The sequence below is a fragment of the Amblyraja radiata genome, chromosome 4 (genome assembly GCF_010909765.2).
Source record: "Amblyraja radiata isolate CabotCenter1 chromosome 4, sAmbRad1.1.pri, whole genome shotgun sequence".
Lineage (NCBI taxonomy): Eukaryota > Metazoa > Chordata > Chondrichthyes > Rajiformes > Rajidae > Amblyraja > Amblyraja radiata.
Window position 1 is genome coordinate 30572447 of NC_045959.1, and position 20548 is coordinate 30592994.

Consider the following 20548-nt stretch of genomic DNA (forward strand, 5'->3'; position numbering starts at 1 on the left):
GTCCGACAGACGGCATAGTTTAACACCACATAATTTGAAAAAATGCTGGTAATTATGTGCAACCAGGCAACTTTGGTCATTTAATTTAGTATACCTTTATAATTATCATTTTTAACCATAATTTGGTGGTGGAAATAAATGCCTTTTTAGTCAATAAATGTATTTTTCGTGCCTTTTTTGTCATTCTATTTTGCCTTTTTGCCTGCCTATTTCAGATATTTTTAGCGCCTAAACATCCTGGCTCTACTCATGACGGTGTGGCCAAGTACAATGCCAACTCAATCTTAAAGTTCGCTGTTACCAGCCAAACAAACAATGATGAGATAAAGTACAGGAAAAAGATTGGCTTGTCAGCTGGATGAAATAGTTGGTTGTTGACTTCAGGTGCAGGGTAGGGGGTGAAGACAACTCCATCGTCACCACAGAGCTGTTGTCACCAGTTTCCAGTTCCTCAGTATCCATATCACCAACCACCTACACTGGTCCCTTCAAACTGATGTGGTGCGGTGATCAAGAGAATGCATCAGCATATTTACTTCCTTAGGCATCTGAGAAGATTTGGCATGCCCACAAGAATTTTCCTGGACCCTGGCAATTCATTTTTTCTCTACTCAAGTCCAGATGTGAGGAGGTGTTTGGTGAACTCACTGTGGTGGATGTTAATTTATGTTTATTGTGTTTTGTTATTATTACATGTATGGCTGCAGGCAACAGCATTTCGTTCAGACCGAAAGGTCTGAATGACAAATAAAGGATTCAATTCAATCAATTCAATTCAATGTCTAGACTTAAGAACAGTTTCTTCCCCACTGCGATCAGATCCCTGGACACATTTTCTCTTTCACACCCTCTTCCTGGAGGTGCTGCTACATACTTTTACTCTTAACTCTACCACATTCAGTTATTTGGTTAGTGTACATTAGTATTAGTTTTGATTACCACTTCAGATTACACTATTCTGTTGTTTTACATTAATTATATCTATGAACATTCTCAGGGAATGATAAAACATTTTTGTTGTTGTCAATAAATGCAACTGCTTCCATCCCAATTCGTAACAATATTCGGGACTTTTTTAAAATACTGACTGGAAGCTATACATAGCTCAGGTGCATTACCTGTTTACATGCACGTCGACAGTCCAAGGAAATGGCCAGTTCACAACATCCCAGGCCAACCCAGCCTTCTGACTTTTTTGGTGCTCCTACAAATTGAATACAGGAACATTTGGATGTGATAAGTTCTTTGATGGAGCAAAACTGTTAACTAATCCAACAAAGAGTTTCATAAATAGGCAAAGAGAAACAATTGATTTTTAAACAACATAGCTTAATGGAAAGAGTCCGTTTAAAATATAAGCAATGAAATACTGTATTTTGACTTCTGAAATGGGAAACTTTAATAAGTTTAATTTTCCTCTCACATTTCTTAATTGTAGATTTAATCTTCTACTTAGGCCCCCTTCGGTCATGGCTGATGGTGGGTATCTCCAGGGTGCTATTCCCTATATGGAGGACGCCTTAGTAATGACTTTGTTTAACGTGGGGAGACTGGTGCACAGACAGCCACCACACGGTCCTTGACAGATCTGGGTCAGGATCCAGTGGCGTGGAGTCCAAGACGAACGGAGACCCTTTTCTGCTGCAGCCTTCATCCGCCTTCTCAGCCGTCGTGACACTCACAGTGTCACAGCAAAATGTAATTAATGTCTTATTACCCCTGCAGTATTACAAATTATCGCTAAATCTGACATGATTCGCATTTTCTGTCACAGAACATTCCAGCAGTTGTGAGGCAAGAGAGCAAAATGGTGTCTGAACTGGAAAGCACCAAAGATTTAGAAACACCGACATTAAGTTCATGCATCAGTTGAATCTTGGTCTTTGCGGCAAAAATAATTTCAAATTTGTAAATGCAATCCTTCAAACTTCTGGTTACTGAAAAGGAATGACTGTCTACTTACGTTATCCAAAATATCAAAAAATAGTTTCTCCCAACACAAATCTTACTAACGTACTTTGGTGATAAACCAAATAGTCATCGTCAGGTTTTATGCTGTAAATGCCATACTTGTGAGTACTGAGACTTCCATAACAGAAATATACTTATAAATAATCCATAAAGACGTTGCATCTGAATCAGTTATGTTTTTCAATTCTAAGATTTTCACATGTCCTCCAAGCATAAATAGACATTTTTTTGCTGCAATCTCACAATTTCTGGCTGGCCCAGCATTTATTCTCTATTTCTAATTGCCCTTGAACTGTGCCTCATTAGGCCATTCAAAGAGCATTTAAAAGTCAACCAAATATGGTGCCATTCAGTCACATTTAGGGCAGACCAGGAAAGGATAGCAGATTTTCTTCCCTGAAGAACATTTATGATGCAGATGAGTATTCAGAAGACTTTGAATTCATTGCAACATCACCTTGACTATCATCTTTTTCTATTCCAGATCATTTACAGAATTCAAATTCCACAGCTGTCCTGGTATATTTGATCTGAGATCTCGAGTGCAGGTCTCACAATCATTAGTCAAGTCAACTTTATTTGTCACATGGATTTATGAAAGGTAAATCATGTCTGACGAATCTTATAGAATTTTTCGAGGATGTAACTAGTAGAGTGGATAAGGGAGAACCAGTGGATATGTTATATCTGGACTTTCAGAAGGCTTTTGACAAGGTCCCACATAAGAGATTAGTATACAAACTTAAAGCACACGGTATTGGGGGTTCAGTATTGATGTGGATAGAGAACTGGCTGGCAGACAGGAAGCAAAGAGTAGGAGTAAACGGGTCCTTTTCAGAATGGCAGGCAGTGACTAGTGGGGTACCGCAAGGCTCAGTGCTGGGACCCCAGCTATTTACAATATATACTAGACTAAGTGGGACCCGTTGGGTCCCAGCATCACACGAGAGGGCTGGTCACCAACGCAATAATCCACCTCTCCACCAATTCCAATATTGCTCGCCAATGTGGGGGCTGTCTGTTGAGCTAATATGGGTGTTGCGGGCCGAAGGTACTGGTTTCCAGAGGGCTAGAATAGACATTGTGGGCCGACTGGATTCGTGGGCTGGCATCCAAATGTTGCAACGATTTTAAAAGCCAAGCCAAGGCAAACAATTGGGCTGCAGCCACCTGACAACAAAAATTCATTTTGTGAACACAAACTTTAAAAAAAAGGCGAGGCAAACAAATGGGCTGCAGCCACCCGACAACCAAAATTCATTTTGTGAACACAAACTTGTTAAAAAGGCGAGGCAAACAATTGGGCTGCAGCCACCCTACAACCAAAATTCATTTTGTGAACACGCATCGAGGGGACTCACCGTGGAGTATACGTGCGTTCAGTGTTATTCGCAGCTCAGAGAGCCGTGACTCTCTCGCTTCCTGGGTCTGGCAGAGACTGAGTGAGGCACTACACTTCCGGGTTTTATAGTCCCTCCCCCTGACGCCAGAAGGGGCAGCAGAGATAATGGGGATTTTTTTAAAAACATTAATATCTCTCTGATTTTTCATTGATGGGAAAATTCCTCTGGTACCGGAAGGCGGAGGGGGGCTCTGAGCGAGGTGGCCAAAAATGACGGCCGTTGGTGGCGCCGTTCTCTCGGAAATCGCAACACAGTGGGCCAAAAGCGATCAAGATCAGACTTTTATTAATATAGATTAATGATTTGGACGAGGGAATTGAATGCAACATCTGCAAGTTTGCGGATGACACGAAGCTGGGGGGCAGTGTTAGCTGTGAGGAGGATGCTAGGAGGCTGCAGGGTGACTTGGATAGGCTGGGTGTGTGGGCAAATGCATGGCAGATGCAGTATAATGTGGATAAATGTGAGGTTATCCACTTTGGTGGCAAAAACAGTAAAGTAGACTATTATCTGAATGGTGGCCGATTAGGAAAAGGGGAGATGCAATGAGAACTGGGTGTCATGGTACACCAGTCATTGAAAGTAGGCATGCAGGTGCAGCAGGCAGTGAAGAAAGCGAATGGTATGTTAGCATTCATAGCAAAAGGATTTGAGAAAAGGAGTAGGGAGGTTCTACTGCAGTTGTACAGGGTCTTGGTGAGACCACACCTGGAGTATTGCATACAGTTTTGGTCTCCTAATCTGAGGAAATACATTCTTGCCATAGAGGGAGTACAGTGAAGGTTCATCAGACTGATTCCTGGGATGTCAGGACTTTCATATGAAGAAAGACTGGATAGACTCGGCTTGTACTTGCTAGAATTTAGAAGATTGAGGGGGGATCTTATAGAAACGTACAAAATTCTTAAGGGGTTGGGCAGGCTAGATGCAGGAAGATTGTTCCCGATGTTGGGGAAGTCCAGAACAAGGGGTCACAGTTTAAGGAGAAATCTTTTAGGACCGGGATGAGAAAAACATTTTTCACAGAGTGGTGAATCTCTGGAATTCTCTGCCACAGAAGGTAGTTGAGGCCAGTTCATTGGCTATATTTAAGAGGGAGTTAGATGTGGCCCTTGTGGCTAAAGGGATCAGGGGGTATGGAGAGAAAGCAGGTACAGGATACTGAGTTGGATGATCAGCCATGATCATATTGAATGGCGGTGCAGGCTCGAAGGGACGAATGGCCTACTCCTGCACCTATTTTCTATGTCTATGTCTTTGGCCCACCGAGTCCTCGTCAACCATTGATGACCCATTCACACTAGTTCTAAGTCCACCTTCGCATTTACTCCCTACATCCTGGGGGCAATTGACACATGTGCACGTCTTTGGAATGTGGGAGGAAAGCCACACAGTGACAGGGAGGACATGCAAACGCCACATAGATAGCACCCACAGTCAGGATTGAACGCAAGTCTCTGACGCTGCGAGACAGCAACTCTACTAGCTGTACCACTATGCTGCCCATAATGCTGGCAGTTCCAAGTGGAAGTCCTTACTTTACTGGTCATGCTGCGCTTTCACAGCCAGCTGCTGACTTATGTTGGAGAATCTACCAATTGAACCTGCATTTTGTGATTCTCCATGCATTTAAATGGAAAGGAATAGCTGTGGTAGCCAATGACACGTTTGAATCAATTGTAATTATTTTTTAAACAATCAATTTATTTTAGTTTTTAGTATTTATGGTTCAGTTTTTGTATTTAGAATTTTTTGCAAGTTAGAAATGTATGAGAGGTTTGGCAATCTGCTAAAACAGCACAATGCATCCTCTTCTGTTTATCTGGATAGATTTTCAATATATAACTGTTAACCGCAGTCCATCTGGTTGTTGAATAAAGCACAAGCCTGTTGACACATCTCACTCAGTGTCTTAATTTTAATGTGGCGGCAGCTTGGCTTCTGTAAATGGCCAACTGATTAATTTATTTTAGAATTGTAATGTAGTACAATTCTGGCACCTTGAGATTTCATCGTATTCCATTTAGATCTTTTAGTTAATGACATATTTACTACACCTGTTTTAATGCTTTGTATAAGATCAAAGATACACCAACGTTTAATGCCAAGATGAATGAAAGAGTATTTGATCATCCTTTGATGTGCTTTTTGGTTAAAACCCAACTGAGAAACTATCCAATCACCAAAGCAAAATATGGTCTTACTTAGCTCCATGTGCAAGTTGAAGTTTGAAGGAAGCTCTAAATAAGATATATCTTTCTTCTGTGCAGGCATGCACATAAAGTAGCAAATTAGAATGGGAATATGGAAAATTAAATGCAAATTTTAAGCATTCGTACAATTTTACTAATCCTGGGATGAACAGGAGACAAAAGTGTGACAAAAGGAGACAAATAGGTGTCAGAAAAAGAGACAAGAGGAGTGAAAGTGGATAGAAATGTACAGCCAGTGAGAGGGATATAGGTGGAAGAGGATGCAGGTCAAGGAGGGTAGAATAGTGAGAGAAATGGGTGCACACAGGGGTGACGGTATGCCGGAAAGAGTGTGTGTGGGGGAGGGGGGGGGGGGGAGTTGAAATACTTGAAATTGAGGACATCTTTTATTGATATTGCAGGATAAAAAGTGTTAAGGGCCTGTCCCACTTACGCGACTTCTCAGCAAACTGTCTGCGACCTTCAAGCTCGGGACACACACACGGACGGACACACACACACGGACGGACACACACACGGACACACACACACACACGGACACACACACACACACAAGGGAGAAGGGGGGGAGAAGGTGGGAGAGACACTTTTAAGAAGCCAGACAACTTTTAATAAGCTTACGTTTTAATGAGCCAATTAAAATGCCCGGTCAGCTACAGCTATAAGCCAGATATACACAGCTGTGATGTTTAGCAGACATTTAACATTACCTGTCAGTTTTCCTTGGTTCTGAAAACTCGTGCATACGTTTTAATGAGCCAATTAAAATGCCCGGTCAGCTACGGCCATCTCGACTACCTACAACGACATTGCGACCCCACTACCACTGCACTACGAGTTCACAAGTCTCGATTTTCTCCACACTGACCAATTTTTACTCGCAGAAAAATTTTCAGCTTGTTGAAATATTTTCCTCGACCAAACTGAGGCTGCGAGTAGTAACCACTATGCGGGAACTCCTCTGGACCACGAAGGAGACTTACCAGAGACCACCTACGACCATGTGTCGACCATGCTGCGAGCTTGTGGCGAGCGCAGACTCTCCTAAACTCACCAATAAGGTCGACATAGTGGGACAGGCCCTTTAGCAACAAGGAGATCCGGCTGGCCTTGGCGGACCGAGCACAAGTGCTCAGCAAAACAGTCACATAGTCTACACTTGGTCTTACCAACATAAAGGAGGCCACATCAGGATTACAAAATCCAGTAGATGAGGTTAGAGGAAGTGCATGTGAATTCTATCACACCTTGAAGGATTGGTAGGGTACCTAGATAGAGGTGAGGGAGGAGCTATAGGGACTGATGTACATCTCCTGCGGTTGCTGGGGAAAGCAGCTGGAAGCAGAGGGTGGGAGTGCAGTTTAGGTAAGGAGAGATGAGTGAATCAAGGATTTGCGGAAGGAGTGGTCTCTACAAAAGGCTGAAAGGCGTGGGTATGGGAAAGTGTGACTACTGATAGGATCATGTAGCAGAGGGTGGATATGTCAGAGAATAATGTATTGAATGTGGAGACGACCATGGTGAAAGGTAAGGACGAGCGAACTCTATCCTGGTGTCCTCCAGGGAACTCTATGTGGGTAGGGGAAGCTAGAGCTCAACTGCTGGCAACAGTGAAGCATTGATGAGGGACCCCTACCAAAACAGCAGGGCAGAAAAACATGTTTCTAAAGAAAGAGGATATCTTGAATGTCCCAGAGTAGAGAGCCTCATCTTGGGAGCAGATGTGGCAAAGTCAAAGCAATGGAGAGTAGACGAAATGTGTAGGAAGGAACTGCAGATGCTGCCTGTCCCGCTGAGTTACTCCAGCATTTTGTGTCTACCAATGAAGAGTAGAGATGACTTCCTTGCAAGAAACAGGGCGGTAGGAGGTGTAGTCAAGATAATTATGGGAGGTTTAGTTTAGAGATACAGCACGGAAACAGGCCCTTCGGCTCACTGGGACCGCGCCGAACAGCGATCCCCGCACATTAACACTATTCTACAACACACTAGGGACAATTTTACATTTATACCAATCCAATTTACCTACAAATCTGTGCGTCTTTGGAGTGTGGGAGGAAACCGAAGATCTCGGAGAAAACCCATGCAGGTCACGGTGAGAACGTACAAACTCCGTGCAGACAGCATCCATAGTCAGGATCGAACACGGGTCTCCGGCGTTGCATTCGCTGTAAGGCAGCAACTCTTTTCCACCCATTGCCGCCCAGGTCAATGGGAGAAAGCATCAGTTGGGGCTGGCGTGAGACCTAGGCTCTGAGGAGGGCTGAGGGGATATATGGGGTGGTGTAGGAGTGAGGAATAGACGTGGCATGGTTATCATATGGGGAAAGGCAGTAAGACCCAGCGGTGTCGTATTAAGGTCCCCGGCTTCAAGAGTCAACAGAGGGAAGCAGTTGGAGCCAGCAGCATCGACGCCCCCAGCCTGGAAGTGGTCAGGGCACCACCAAATCCATCTGAGTCAACGACCCACAACCTGCTTGAGTCAGGGAGCCAGTGAGGATCAGTACAGTCAGTGGCCCCGGTCAGGGAGCAACTTCAAAGTCACTGGATAGATTTTTTTTTAAAGACAAGAATACTGCTGGCAAGACAAGAAAAACAGAACTGTCTGGAACCAAGTTATACATGTAAAGGCCATGGAGATCAAAAGACAGTGAAAATGCTATCAATCTGCCAAACCAGATGGGAATACTGGTTTATAAGTGTGCAGCAACTCGATGGCGGATGGGGTGAATCACCACAAATATTTGGATGGTATGCACCCATTTTCAGAGTACCAACAATGAACATAATGGAAGCATGTGTCAATTGATCTGAATGAGAAAAAGGGAGAAGATAAAGGATCTCTGTGGCAAGAGGCCACAAATACCCAGGAAATTCAAGGGTATGATTAGCATAGGAGGAAGTAACAATTCCAACTTCAACCTGAACCACTGAGGAATAATGAAACGCAATATTTAAAAGTGGTTGATGGGTAGATGTTCCTCCCCAGTCAGTTGTCCAGTCTCAAAATAAAGGGTTGGCCATTCAGATTTGAGGTAATAAGAAATTTCTTCATCAAGTTAATTGCAGATCTTTGTAAATTTTTTATGTAAGAAGGGTGTGGGGACTCAGTCACCGTGTATTTAATGCAGAGATTTCTGGATATTAAAGGGAAATCCACGAATATAACAAGGAATCTGTATTTAACATCTGGTGAACAAACACAGAACAAATTTGAACGGAAAATTATTTTTAGTATGCCATGAGGAATCATAGAACGTTTGAAGCAACTTTAAAAAACACAAAAATAAAAACAAGGGACAGTAGAGATTATAGAACAGATAACAGCACGAGATGCAAGCCCTTTGGTCTCATTCCCCTCCTGATTTTGGCTAGCAAAAATTCAAAACCATTCAATCTGTAGCCGAGTGTTTCATATCGGTAAACATCATGAATATACAACAAATTGCACTAGACCCCACAACTTAAGAACACTACAGAGAACACCTGACGGCTAGCCTAGCTTGACCGCCGCAGGACCAGGGAACCCACATGGAGTGTGAGCCTCGTCCGAGGCCAATCTCCTGCTTGCCCCAGAAGACCAGGAACCGGAAGGTGGAGGGAGACGGCGAAGGACATTGGACTGGCAACGACTCCCAGGGGTCTTACCTTCTGCACCCTCAAGGTCGGCTGCAGGAGGCACCCCCTGGGGAGCCCAGGCGAGAGAGGGATAACGGTTTGCTGGCGATCTGAGGAGGATTGAGGCAACGGCTGTAATGGGCTTTTATGGCCAACTGCTGCTGGGATGTTGAAAATGGCCCTAAAACCTGGAGACTCTTGTATATGGACTCAGTGGGCTGTTTCTATGCATACGGAACTTAATCTGGTGTGGTACTATGTATGGCAAGAATCTTACTGATCAGTATGCAAAAAACGAATTTCACTGTACCTTAGAACACATGATAATAAAAGAACTATTGAATCATTGGACATACACGTTTCAAGTTACAGTCCTTTTACCTATATTCCCACTGACTTTTTTTTCTCAATTACAATCAATGACGCTTACCAGGCAAAGATGCATTGATGCAAACCCAGAAATCAAGCTGCAAAAAAAAGTTTAAAAATAGTAAATAGCCTTCATAATTATTTTAATCACTTATTCTTTAAATATTTCCAACTGCAGATGTATTTTTTTTATAAACAAATGGCAAGACAGGGTTCAATTTTCATAATGATCCAACCAGAAATGACAACTGGTCCAACGTTCCAGTACGAACAATAATATGCAGCTAATAAACTAGCAATTACACGTTAATTTCAATGGATCTATATTTTTCTTACCACAGACTCAGGACAGTAGTCCGGCAATCGCTGCAGAAGAAACTTCAATTGAGCCTCACTTTTTGTGGATGTAAGCTGGTGACAAACAAAATTAATACAAAATTAAACCCGCTAGATCAGGCAGACAAACCATTAAATTTAATGCATAAGATTTTTCGCTTTTATGTTCAAGTGAATCCTAAGGCTGTTTATAACAAGTGGGTAACAAGGCAGCAACCTTGGATTGCAACCTTGTCGTGGTCGGGGAGCTTGTGTGTCTCCCGAGAGCTATGCCAGCGGGAGATTCGTCTCCTGTTAGGGTCTCCCATGCTGGACAGGTCGAAGGGTAGAGGCGAGACGAAGAGCGATCCACTGGTCCTCCAGGTTGGGGGTTGAGCACAGGGCTAACGAGCTGTCTCATAAAACAAATATGTTACGGAAACAGCAACTGAAGGAATCAACACTACTGGGCGTGATGGAATTCCAGGGCTATCGACAAATGCTTGGATGAATGTCAATGATGAGCCAGACAGCATCCCAAGAATAGCCCTGCACTGGACACCGGAAGGGAAAAGGAAAAGAGGGAGACCCAAAACCACCTGGTGTCGAACTGTAGAGGAGGAAATGGAAACAATGGACCTGACCTGGGGTGGTGTCCAGAAGCTAGCCCAGAACAGACAGGAGTGGAGTACCTTCATTGCTGCCCTACATGCCAGGAGGCATAATAGGCAGTAAGTAGCAGTAGTTAGTAGTAACAAGGGAGAAGGAGGGAATTTGTGCTTGGGTGTCAGAAAATGTAGGCGAGGTAGCAAGCAACTACTTTTCATCTATGATCATCAAGTAGCAGAACATGAAGAATAGTAAAATCAACGTGGGATATCTGAATATGCTTGTGCAGTTTGAGATCAAGGAGGTGGTGGGTCTCTTAAAGTGTATTAAGGTCACCACATTATTGGGTATATAGGATAACTACAAAAGCATTTCCCAATAGAAAAGCATTAGCTTAGAACGATTATAACCGGGACTATCCCTTTCAAACGCAATCTATCATTTTTTAAATTGGCAATCCATATAATGTTAATGGATTACCTGTCTTCATTAATATTGCAATGGAAAGCCAATCTTAGCTAGTTGTGAGGCATGCGATTTCATGGTGTTTTTTCTGTACCCCTTTGGCATATTGATCTTGAGAAATACTGAATATTTTCAGGCAGGGAAACAGTCGCAGGGTCATCAACGCAATTTATATATTTTTCTATTGCTGCATTTGCCTGAGAAAATAGCCTGTAATCTGTAATTAACATTTGTGCTTTCCATCAAGTCCCAGAGTTTAGCCCTAATGAAAGGTCTGAATGACAATAAAGGATCTATCTATCTATCTATCTATCTAACCAAGGTAGAAAATAGGCGACATTGAAATTATAGCATGAAGGTATTCACTTTAAGCTGAGAAACACATCCTTTATTTTTATTCTGGGATCTGCATGTGCACTTCTTTTACGTAAATACTTGATGCTAATAGAGCATCAATCTGGCACGTTTGTATACCTGTTCCACGATGAGGTGAGAATTAATTGAGTTACTCCATTAACTTGCCTACAAGTTACTGGTTTAATGTTGATATCCTATTGATATGCCAGCGTCTCTATACAACACATGATAAGGGATACAGGACTTATTTATTACAGTATCCAATAACTAAATTTATCAAAATTACTAAAGTAAAAATGACACAAAATATGACTGCATAATAGAGCAAGTGACCTGATGCATTATTAATGATGGATGAAAGGGTATGCTACTTTATAACATGTTATGTAGGACACTTAAAGATAGATGCACAGGCTAGTAAAATATAATTAGTGACAATTCCTATCATAACAGCGAGTAGAAAATCTGAAAAAAATTACATAAACTTACAAATCAGGATAAGAACACATCACAAATTGAAAACAAAGGATGTACACCCTCAGTCACATTGTTAACATTGTACAGTTACATCAGATTTTTTCCAATTCAACTTCTAGAGTAAACTAAGTCTCTGTTCCCTTCCCACTTCTGATTGCCTGTTCTATAGCTTTAGTTTCACACTTTCTCATTATCATACTGTTCCCTTGCTCTTTGTCCTCAAGGGCTTCAATATCTTTTCCACGATCAGATTTCCAAATCTCACAGCTAACCAACCATTTTATAACTCTCAGTGATCATTTTCACTCTTGTTCTCTATGCCCTTTGAATCAAAACCAATATGTGTTTTTTTTTCATTTCATGCAGCCCCACAACATAAAGAAATTTGTGGGAGTGTTTGCTAGTGCTGTCGGGGAGGATTTAAACTAATGTGGCAGGGGGATGGGTGCAAGAGCAGAGAGGCAGAGGGGTGTAAAATGAAGGTAGAAACAATAGGTAGCAAGGTGAAAAGTAAATGTGACAGGCAGACAAATCCAGGGCAAAAAGCAAAAAAGGCCACTTTTCAACATAATTGTATAAGGGGTAAGAGTGTTGTAAAAACAAGCCTGAAGGCTTTGTATCTTAATGCAAAGAGCATTTGTAATAAGGTGGATGAGTTGAATGTGCAGATAGTTATTAATGAATATGATATAGTTGGTATCACGGAGACATGGCTCCAGGGTGACCAAGGCTGGGAGCTGAACATCCAGGGATATTCAATATTCAGGAGGGATAGACAGAAAGGAAAAGGAGGCGGGGTAGCGTTGCTGGTTAGATAGGAGATTAACGCAATAGAAAGGAAGGACATTAGCTTGGAGGATGTGGAATCGATATGGGTAGAGCTGCGAAACACTAAGGGGCAGAAAACGCTAGTGGGAGTTGTGTACAGGCCACCTAACAGTAGTAGTGGAGTTGGGGATGGCATCAAACAGGAAATTAGAAATGTGTGCAACAAAGGTAAAACAATTATAATGGGTGACTTCAATCTACATATAGATTGGGTGAATCAAATTGGCAGGGGTGCAGAGGAAGAGGATTTCTTGGAATGTATGCGGGATAGTTTTCTAAACCAACATGTAGAGGAACCAACGAGAGAGCAGGCTATTCTAGACAGGGTATTGAGTAATGAGGAAGGGTTAGTTAGCAGTCTTGTTGTGCGTGGCCCCTTGGGCAAGAGTGACCATAATATGGTTGAGTTCTTCATTAGGATGGAGAGTGACATTGTTAATTCAGAAACAAGGGTCCTGAACTCAAAGAAAGGTGACTTTAAGGGTATGAGACGTGAATTGGCCAAGATAGACTGGCAAATGATTCTTAAAGGGTTGACGGTGGATATGCAATGGAAGGCATTTAAAAACTGCATGGATGAACTACAACAATTGTTCATCCCAGTTTGGCAAAAGAATAAATCAGGGAAGGTAGTGCATCCGTGGATAACAAGGGAAATCAGGGATAGTATCAAAACAAAAGATGAAGCATACAAATTAGCCAGAAAAAGCAGCCTACCAGAGGACTGGGAGAAATTCAGAGTCCAGCAGAGGAGGACAAAAGGCTTAATTAGGAAAGGGAAAATAGATTATGAAAGAAAACTGGCAGGGAACATAAAAACTGACTGCAAAAGTTTTTATAGATATGTGAAGAGGAAAAGATTAGTTAAAACAAATGTGGGTCCCTTGCAGTCAGAAACAGGCGAATTGATAATGGGGAACAAGGACATGGCAGACCAATTGAATAACTATTTTAATTCTGTCTTCACTAAGGAAGACATAAATAATCAGCCGGAAATAGCAAGGGACCGGGGGTTAAATGAGATGGAGGAACTGAGTGAAATCCAGGTTAGCCGGAAAGTGGTGTTAGGTAAATTGAATGGATTAAAGGCCGATAAATCCCCAGGACCAGATAAGTTGCATCCCAGAGTACTTAAGGAAGTAGCCGCAGAAATAGTGGATACATTAGTGATAATTTTTCAAAACTCTTTAGATTCTGGAGTAGTTCCTGAGGACTGGAGGGTAGCTAATGTAACCCCACTTTTTAAAAAATTTGTGGCTCGTGGCACTGTATTCATCCAGGCAAGTGGATGAATTCCATCACATTCCAGACATGTTCTTTGTAAATAGTTGAAAGCATTTAAGGTGTCAACAGATATGTCGCTCATCTTAGATATCAAACCCTGGACAAGTCTTATAACTATTTCAAAATGATCAAAATTACATTATCGTAAAGGCCTTGGAATGTCTGGGTGGTTTTATTCTGATTATTTTCATCTCCTCAACCCTGCACGAGGACATTGTCTACAACCACACAGAATGGGCCAGGTTCAGCTTGGGCAGAGGCGACGAGAAGCCTCTAATCAACAGACGGACACTGTAATTAATCAAACAGAATCATACAGATCCTCTATAGCCCTTGCATTCCCTGTCTATCCCCTCCCCCTTCCCAGTTCTCCCATGAGTCTTAAGCTCCCTGTCCCACTTACGTGTCTTTGGCACGCTAATTACACAACCTCGTGGTCGCGTTGAGGCGCGACGGTCCCGCGAAGGTCGCACGCGGCTTCATGCGCCCGCACAGCCTTCTAAATCGCGTGACGTCATTTGAAGATGGACACAAAATGCTGGAGTAACTCAGAGGGACCGGCACATCTCTGGAGAGAAGGAATGGGTGACGTTTCGTGTTGTGACTCTTCTTCAGTCTGAAAGACGGGTCTTGACCCGAAACGTCACCCATTGCTTCTCGCCAGAGATGATGCCGGTCCCCCTGAGTTACTCCAGCATTTTGTGATTTTGTGTCTATCTTCAATTTTCTTGGCCCCGCTCTAGGAGTAGGAGTGGGGGTGGATCCGGACCGCAACGGCCGTGAGCCCTAGGCCGAGCTCAGCGATCGTTTGCCTGCTTCTGCTGCTGTTGGAGGTGAGACGTTGCGTTGCGCCAGGGTCTTGGGCCTGTCCCACTTTGGCCGTCAGTTACGCGACAGGCCGTTGGCGCGCAAAGATTCCTTGACGCTGCTTCAAGCCTTCACTTACAATGGCAGTAAAGGCAGCTGAAATCCTGCCTTTGCACCGAGGACTGCGCGCAAGGTGCTGCGCATGCATGCCTACAGGAGAGGAGACCAATCTGCGCATGCGCGATTTTTAAAGATCGACGGACTGCCCAGTGCCTAGCTTGAATAATTACTCATGGCAAGTGCCTGATTCTTGTGTCGAGACACAGATCTAGGGAAGGGTATAAAGCAATTTCTGCAGCATTGCAGGTCCCAAAGTGCACAGTGGCCTCCGTCTTAAATGGAAGAACTTTGGAGCCACCAGGACACTTCATAGAGCTGGTCGCCTGGCCAAACTGAGCAATCAGGGTAGAAGGGCCTTGGTCAGGGAGGTGACCAAGAACCCGATGGTCACTCTGACAGAGCTCCAGAGTTCCTTTGTGAAGATGGGAGAACCTTCCAGAAGGACAACTATATCTGTAGCACTCCACCAATCAGGCCTTTTTGGCAGAATGGCCAGACGGAAGCACGACAGTAAAAGGCACGACAGCCCGCATGGAGTTTGCCTAAAGGCACCTAAAGGACTTTCAGACCATGCGAAACAAGATTCTCTGGTCTGAAGAAATGAAGATTGAGCTATTTGGCCAAAATGCCAAACGTCACCTGGCCAATACCATACCTACGGTGAAGCATGGTGGTGGCAGTATCATGCTGTGGGGATATTTTTCAGCGGCAGGAACTGGGAGACTAGTCAAGGTCGAGGGAAAGATGAACGGAGCAAAGTACAGAGAGATCTTTGATGAAAACCTGCTCCAGAGCGTTCTGGACCTTAGACTGGGGCAGAGGTTCACCTTCCAACAGGACAACGACCCCAAGCACACAGCCAAGGCAACGCAGGAGTGGCTTCGTGACAAGTCTGTGAATTTCCTTGAGTGGCTCAGTCAGAGCCCGGACTTGAACCCGATCGCATATCTCTGAAGGGACCTGAAAATGGCTGTGCATCGACACTCTCTATCCAACCTGACAGAGCTTGAGAGGATCTGCAGAGAAGAATGGGAGAAATTAGCCAGAAACAGGTGCTTCAAGCTTGTAGCATTACACCCAAGAAGACTTGATCCTGTAATCGCTGCCAAAGGTGCCTCGACAAATAAACGAGCAAAGGGTCTGAATACTTATGTAAATGTGATACTTCAGTTATTTCTTTTTAGTTACTTTGCAAAAAATTCTAAACACCAGTTTTCACTTTATTATGTGGTATTGTGTGTAGTTTGATGAAAACAAGAAGAATTTAATCAATTTTAGAATAAGGCTGTAACATAACAAAATGTGGAAAAAGTGAAGGGGTCTGAATACTTTCTGAATGCATTGTATATGGTGTAAATGCAAAGTAAAGATAAAGATATTGTAAACAGATGGTAATTTAATAAAATCAAAATGCTCATGATCAAGAAAATAATCTAGATATTTACTGTCCAAACATTAGACATTAATATGCTTCCAATTTATTATGTTGTTTCTTCAACTGTATCTGCTCCGTTATCAGATGCTGAACCCAGATTATGAAACCAGGTGTCAAAACAGACATAACCATAAAAGTTAATGAAAGCTCAAGCTGAACAATCTAATAGCCCACAAAGTCAAGTCAAGCTGAAATATGAAGACCAGAAAACTAAAATTGGCAGGAAACAAGGGGTCAGGGACCCATAAAACAGGATGAAAAACTCACTTTGTCCACGCACAAAGTTACCGACATCGTTGTTTTGCAACAACCAAATGCCACAGTGTCTTACACGGATTTGTCAAAACAGCTGGAATTCATTTAATTTCAAAACATCATCCTTTGTACTGGTATTATTCAAGAAAGTATTTAAATATAAACAAATGTAAGGCTTATTAAATAAGTCCCAAGCATGCCTGTGAATGTTCTGCAAAAGAACCTGAGCAGACAAACATACAACTGACTAAAATAATGCTTGGACTCATAACAATGGAGAACTCTGCACGAGACCGTGCCTTTTACCCATTAGAATGGATATAATAAGCAAAAATCTAGATATCCCAGATCATTGCGTACAGTTTTGGTCTCCTAATCTGAGGAAAGACATTCTTGCCATAGAGGGAGTACAGAGAAGGTTCACCAGACTCATTCCTGGGATGGCAGGACTTTCATATGAAGAAAGACTGGATAGACTCGGCTTGTACACGCTAGAATTCAGAAGATTGAGGGGGGATCTTATAGAAACTTACAAAATTCTTAAGGGGTTGGACAGGCTAGATGCAGGAAGATTGTTCCCAATGTTGGGGAAGTCCAGAACGAGGGGGTCACAGTTTAACGATAAGAGGGAAGTCTTTTAGGACCGAGATGAGAAAATCATTTTTTACACAGAGAGTGGTGAATCTGTGGAATTCTCTGCCACAGAAGGTAGTTGAGGCCAGTTCATTGGCTATATTTAAGAGGGAGTTAGATGTGGCCCTTGTGGCTAAAGGGATCAGGGGGTATGGAGAGAAGGCAGGGATGGGATACTGAGTTGGATGATCATCCATGATCATATCGAATGGCGGTGCAGGCTCGAAGGGTCGAATGGCCTACTCCTGCACCTATTTTCTATGTTTCTATCATGCTCCAGAAAATAAGACACTGCTGCATACCTCCTTGCTACCCTAAAATCCTGAGGTACACACAAATAATTGGTTAGCAAAAACAAATTAAATGGAACCTGATAAACTAAGGAAACATGCACGCATTCTTATCAATTATCAGTTGCTGTCAAATGAACAAAAAGATACATTCAAATTAGGAGTAGGCAATTCTGTCCCTCTCGCCCTACCGGAACATACAAGATCATTGCTTATCTGATTTTAGTAACATTTTAATCTGCTGTTCATCAAATAGTGATCTACCTCTACCTGAAAACTATTCAATAACTCTGCTTCCACCTTTGTGGAACAGATTACTAAAAATTCATAAATGGTTATGTAGTTGTGTGTTATGTTGCTTTTTTTTTATTATGGCTTTTGTAACAGGCTCCTATATCTTCTTCCTGATGGCAGGAGTGAAATGAGAGCATGGCCAGAGTGAGTGGGTCTCTGATGATGCTGGCTGCCTTTTTGAGGTAGCGACTCGTGTTCCCGTTGATGGTGGGGAATCAGTACTCATGATGGACTGGGTGGTGTTCACCATTTTTTGCAATCTTCTTCATTCGTTTGCATTGACATTTCAAAACTAGGCCATGATGCAACCAGTCAACATGGTCTCTACTGTACACCTGTAGAAGTTCAAGAGAGTATTTGTCGATATACCAAATCTCCTCAATCTTCTAAGGAAGTAGCGGCGTTATGGGCTTTCCTTCTGATTCCATGAGTGGGCTGGGTCCAGTACAGATCTTCAGAGATATGCACGCCCAGCAATTTGAAGATTATGATGACTTTCTTCACTGCCGTCCTGTCGATGTAGACCTTTGGCCTCCCTCTTCTAAAGTCAACAATCAGTTCCTAAGTTTTATTGATGTTGAAAGGAAGGTTGGTGTTCCGGCACAATTCAGTCAGTCGATTAATTCCCCACCATCGTGATCATCCGTAATTCATCTAACAATGGTGATGTCGTTGGCTAATTTGAAAATGGAGTTAGAACTGTGTCCGGCTATGCAGAGTCAAACAGTGTTTGGCCTAACCTGCCCACATTAGTCCCAGCTGCCTGCATTTGGCCCATATCCCTCTAAACCTGTCCTATCCATGAACCTGTCTAAATGGTTCATAAACGTTGAGCAGTGCCTGCCTCAACTCACTCGTCCGGCAGCTCGCTCCATGTGTATAAAAAAGTTCCTATTAAATCTTCCCCCACCTTAAACTTATGTCCTCTTGTTCTTGACTTCCCTACACTAATCAAAAGACTCTCTGCATTTGCCCTCTCTATTCCTCTTATGATCTTATACACCTCTATAAGATCACCCCTCATCCCACTGCGCTCCAAGGAATAAAGTCCTAGCCTGCTCAACCTCTCCCTATAGCTTAGGCCCTCGAGTCCTGGAAACATCCTCGTAAATCTTCTTTGCACCCTTTCCAGCTTAATAACATCTATATTACCAAAACTAAGATCTTGACCACTTCCTGTTTTCTGTTTCATGATTTTTGAAAAAACGCTGCCACTTACGGCTGTGATTTTTGGCCATCTTACTCAGAGTCCCCCTCCGCTGCGCAGGACAAAAGGATTTTTCCCATCAATGAAAAATAAAAGAATTATTAATGTATAAAAAATGGTGACATTCTCTCTGCTGTCCCTGCTGGTGGGAGGGGGGAGGGACTATAAAACCCGGAAGTGTTATACCTCACTCAGTCTCTGCAAGATGAAGCTAGTGGGTCACGTCCCTCTGAGCTGTGAATAACACTGAACACATATCTACTCAACTGTGAGTGCCCTTAATGTGGTTTGAAAATGAAAATGTGGTTGCTTTGAAATGCTGCACTGCAAATGGTTGTTGGTGGTGGTAACTGCTTTGAAATGCTGCACTACACAAATGGCTGTCGTCGGTGGTGGTAACTGCTTTGAAATGCTGCACTCCAAAAATGGGTGTTGTTGGTGGTGGTAACTGCTTTGAAATGCTCCACTGCAAAAATGGCTGTTGTTGGTGGTGGTAACTGCTTTGAAATGCTGCACTGCAAAAATGGCTGTTGTTGGTCGAAACTTGACAACTTCCTGTTTGCACTGCATATTGATTTTAGATAAAACGCTACCACTTGCTGGCTGTGATTTTTGGCCATCTTACTCAGTCCCCCGCTGCTCACCAGGTACAGAGGATTCTTCCCATCAATGAAAAATCAAAGTGTTATTAGTGTTTAAATAAATGTTGAGAATCTCTCTCCTGTCAATCACGCCATGAAGGCCACGCCCCTTCCGGTTGGAGGGGGAGAGATTCTAAAAGCCGGACGTGTGGGCGTGGCTCAGTCTCTGCAAGATGGGGGAGGGGGAGGGAGAGGTCATGACTGTCTGAGCTGTGAATCAACTGAACGTCTACTGAACTGTGAATGTGGTGTTTATGTGGTGTTTTGTGTGGTTTTATGGTGGTTTCACCCTGCTTGAAATGGTATGAAACTGCATTTGAATGTGGTGGCCTGGCACCCTGCATGAAATCGTATGAAACTGCATTTGAATTTGGTGGCCTTGCACCCTGCTTGAAGTGGTCGGAAACTGCACTTGAATTCGGTGGCCTTGCACCCTGCTTGAAGTGGTAGGAAACTGCACTTGAATTCGGTGGCCTTGCACCCTGCTTGAAATGGTAGGAAACTGCATTTGAATTTGGTTGCCTTACACCCTGCTTGAAATGGAATTTCAAGGACTAGACGTGAGTCAACTGCTAGCCCACCAGCCATGAGTGAGCTGCCAGCACAAGCTTGAGTGACAGGGCTGCCACCCCAAGAATCCGTTTGGCCCATAATGTCCATACTAGCCCTCTGGAAACCAGCCCCTTCAGCCCACAATACCCATACTAGCGCTCCAGAAAGCCCCCCCCCCCAACTGGAGGAACCCCATCTCCCTCCTCCCCTCCCTCCCCCACACCTCTCTCCCCCTCCCCATCCCTCTCTCCCCCTCCCCATCCCTCTCTCCTCCCCCTCTCCATCTCCCTCTCCTCACCCCTCTCCTCCTCCCACCCCCATCCCACTCCCCCACCCCCCGTCCCTCTCCCCCTCCCCTCCCCCACCCCCTTTCCTCTCCCCCCCCCCCCGCCCCCCTTCCCTCTC

General features: G+C 43.4%; 1 protein-coding gene across 2 annotated transcripts in view; it reads right to left on the bottom strand.

The window, feature by feature from the left end:
* Positions 1 to 20548, bottom strand: part of reck (reversion inducing cysteine rich protein with kazal motifs) — a 148450-nt gene that overhangs the window by 69335 nt on the left and 58567 nt on the right. For both annotated transcript variants that reach the window (XM_033019186.1, XM_033019185.1), the window contains exons 6-8: positions 9911 to 9985; positions 9636 to 9672; positions 1119 to 1204 (exon numbers count right to left, since the gene is read on the bottom strand). In XM_033019186.1, coding sequence (XP_032875077.1) covers positions 1119 to 1204; positions 9636 to 9672; positions 9911 to 9985 — 198 coding nt within the window. The remainder of the gene's footprint in view (positions 1 to 1118; positions 1205 to 9635; positions 9673 to 9910; positions 9986 to 20548) is intronic.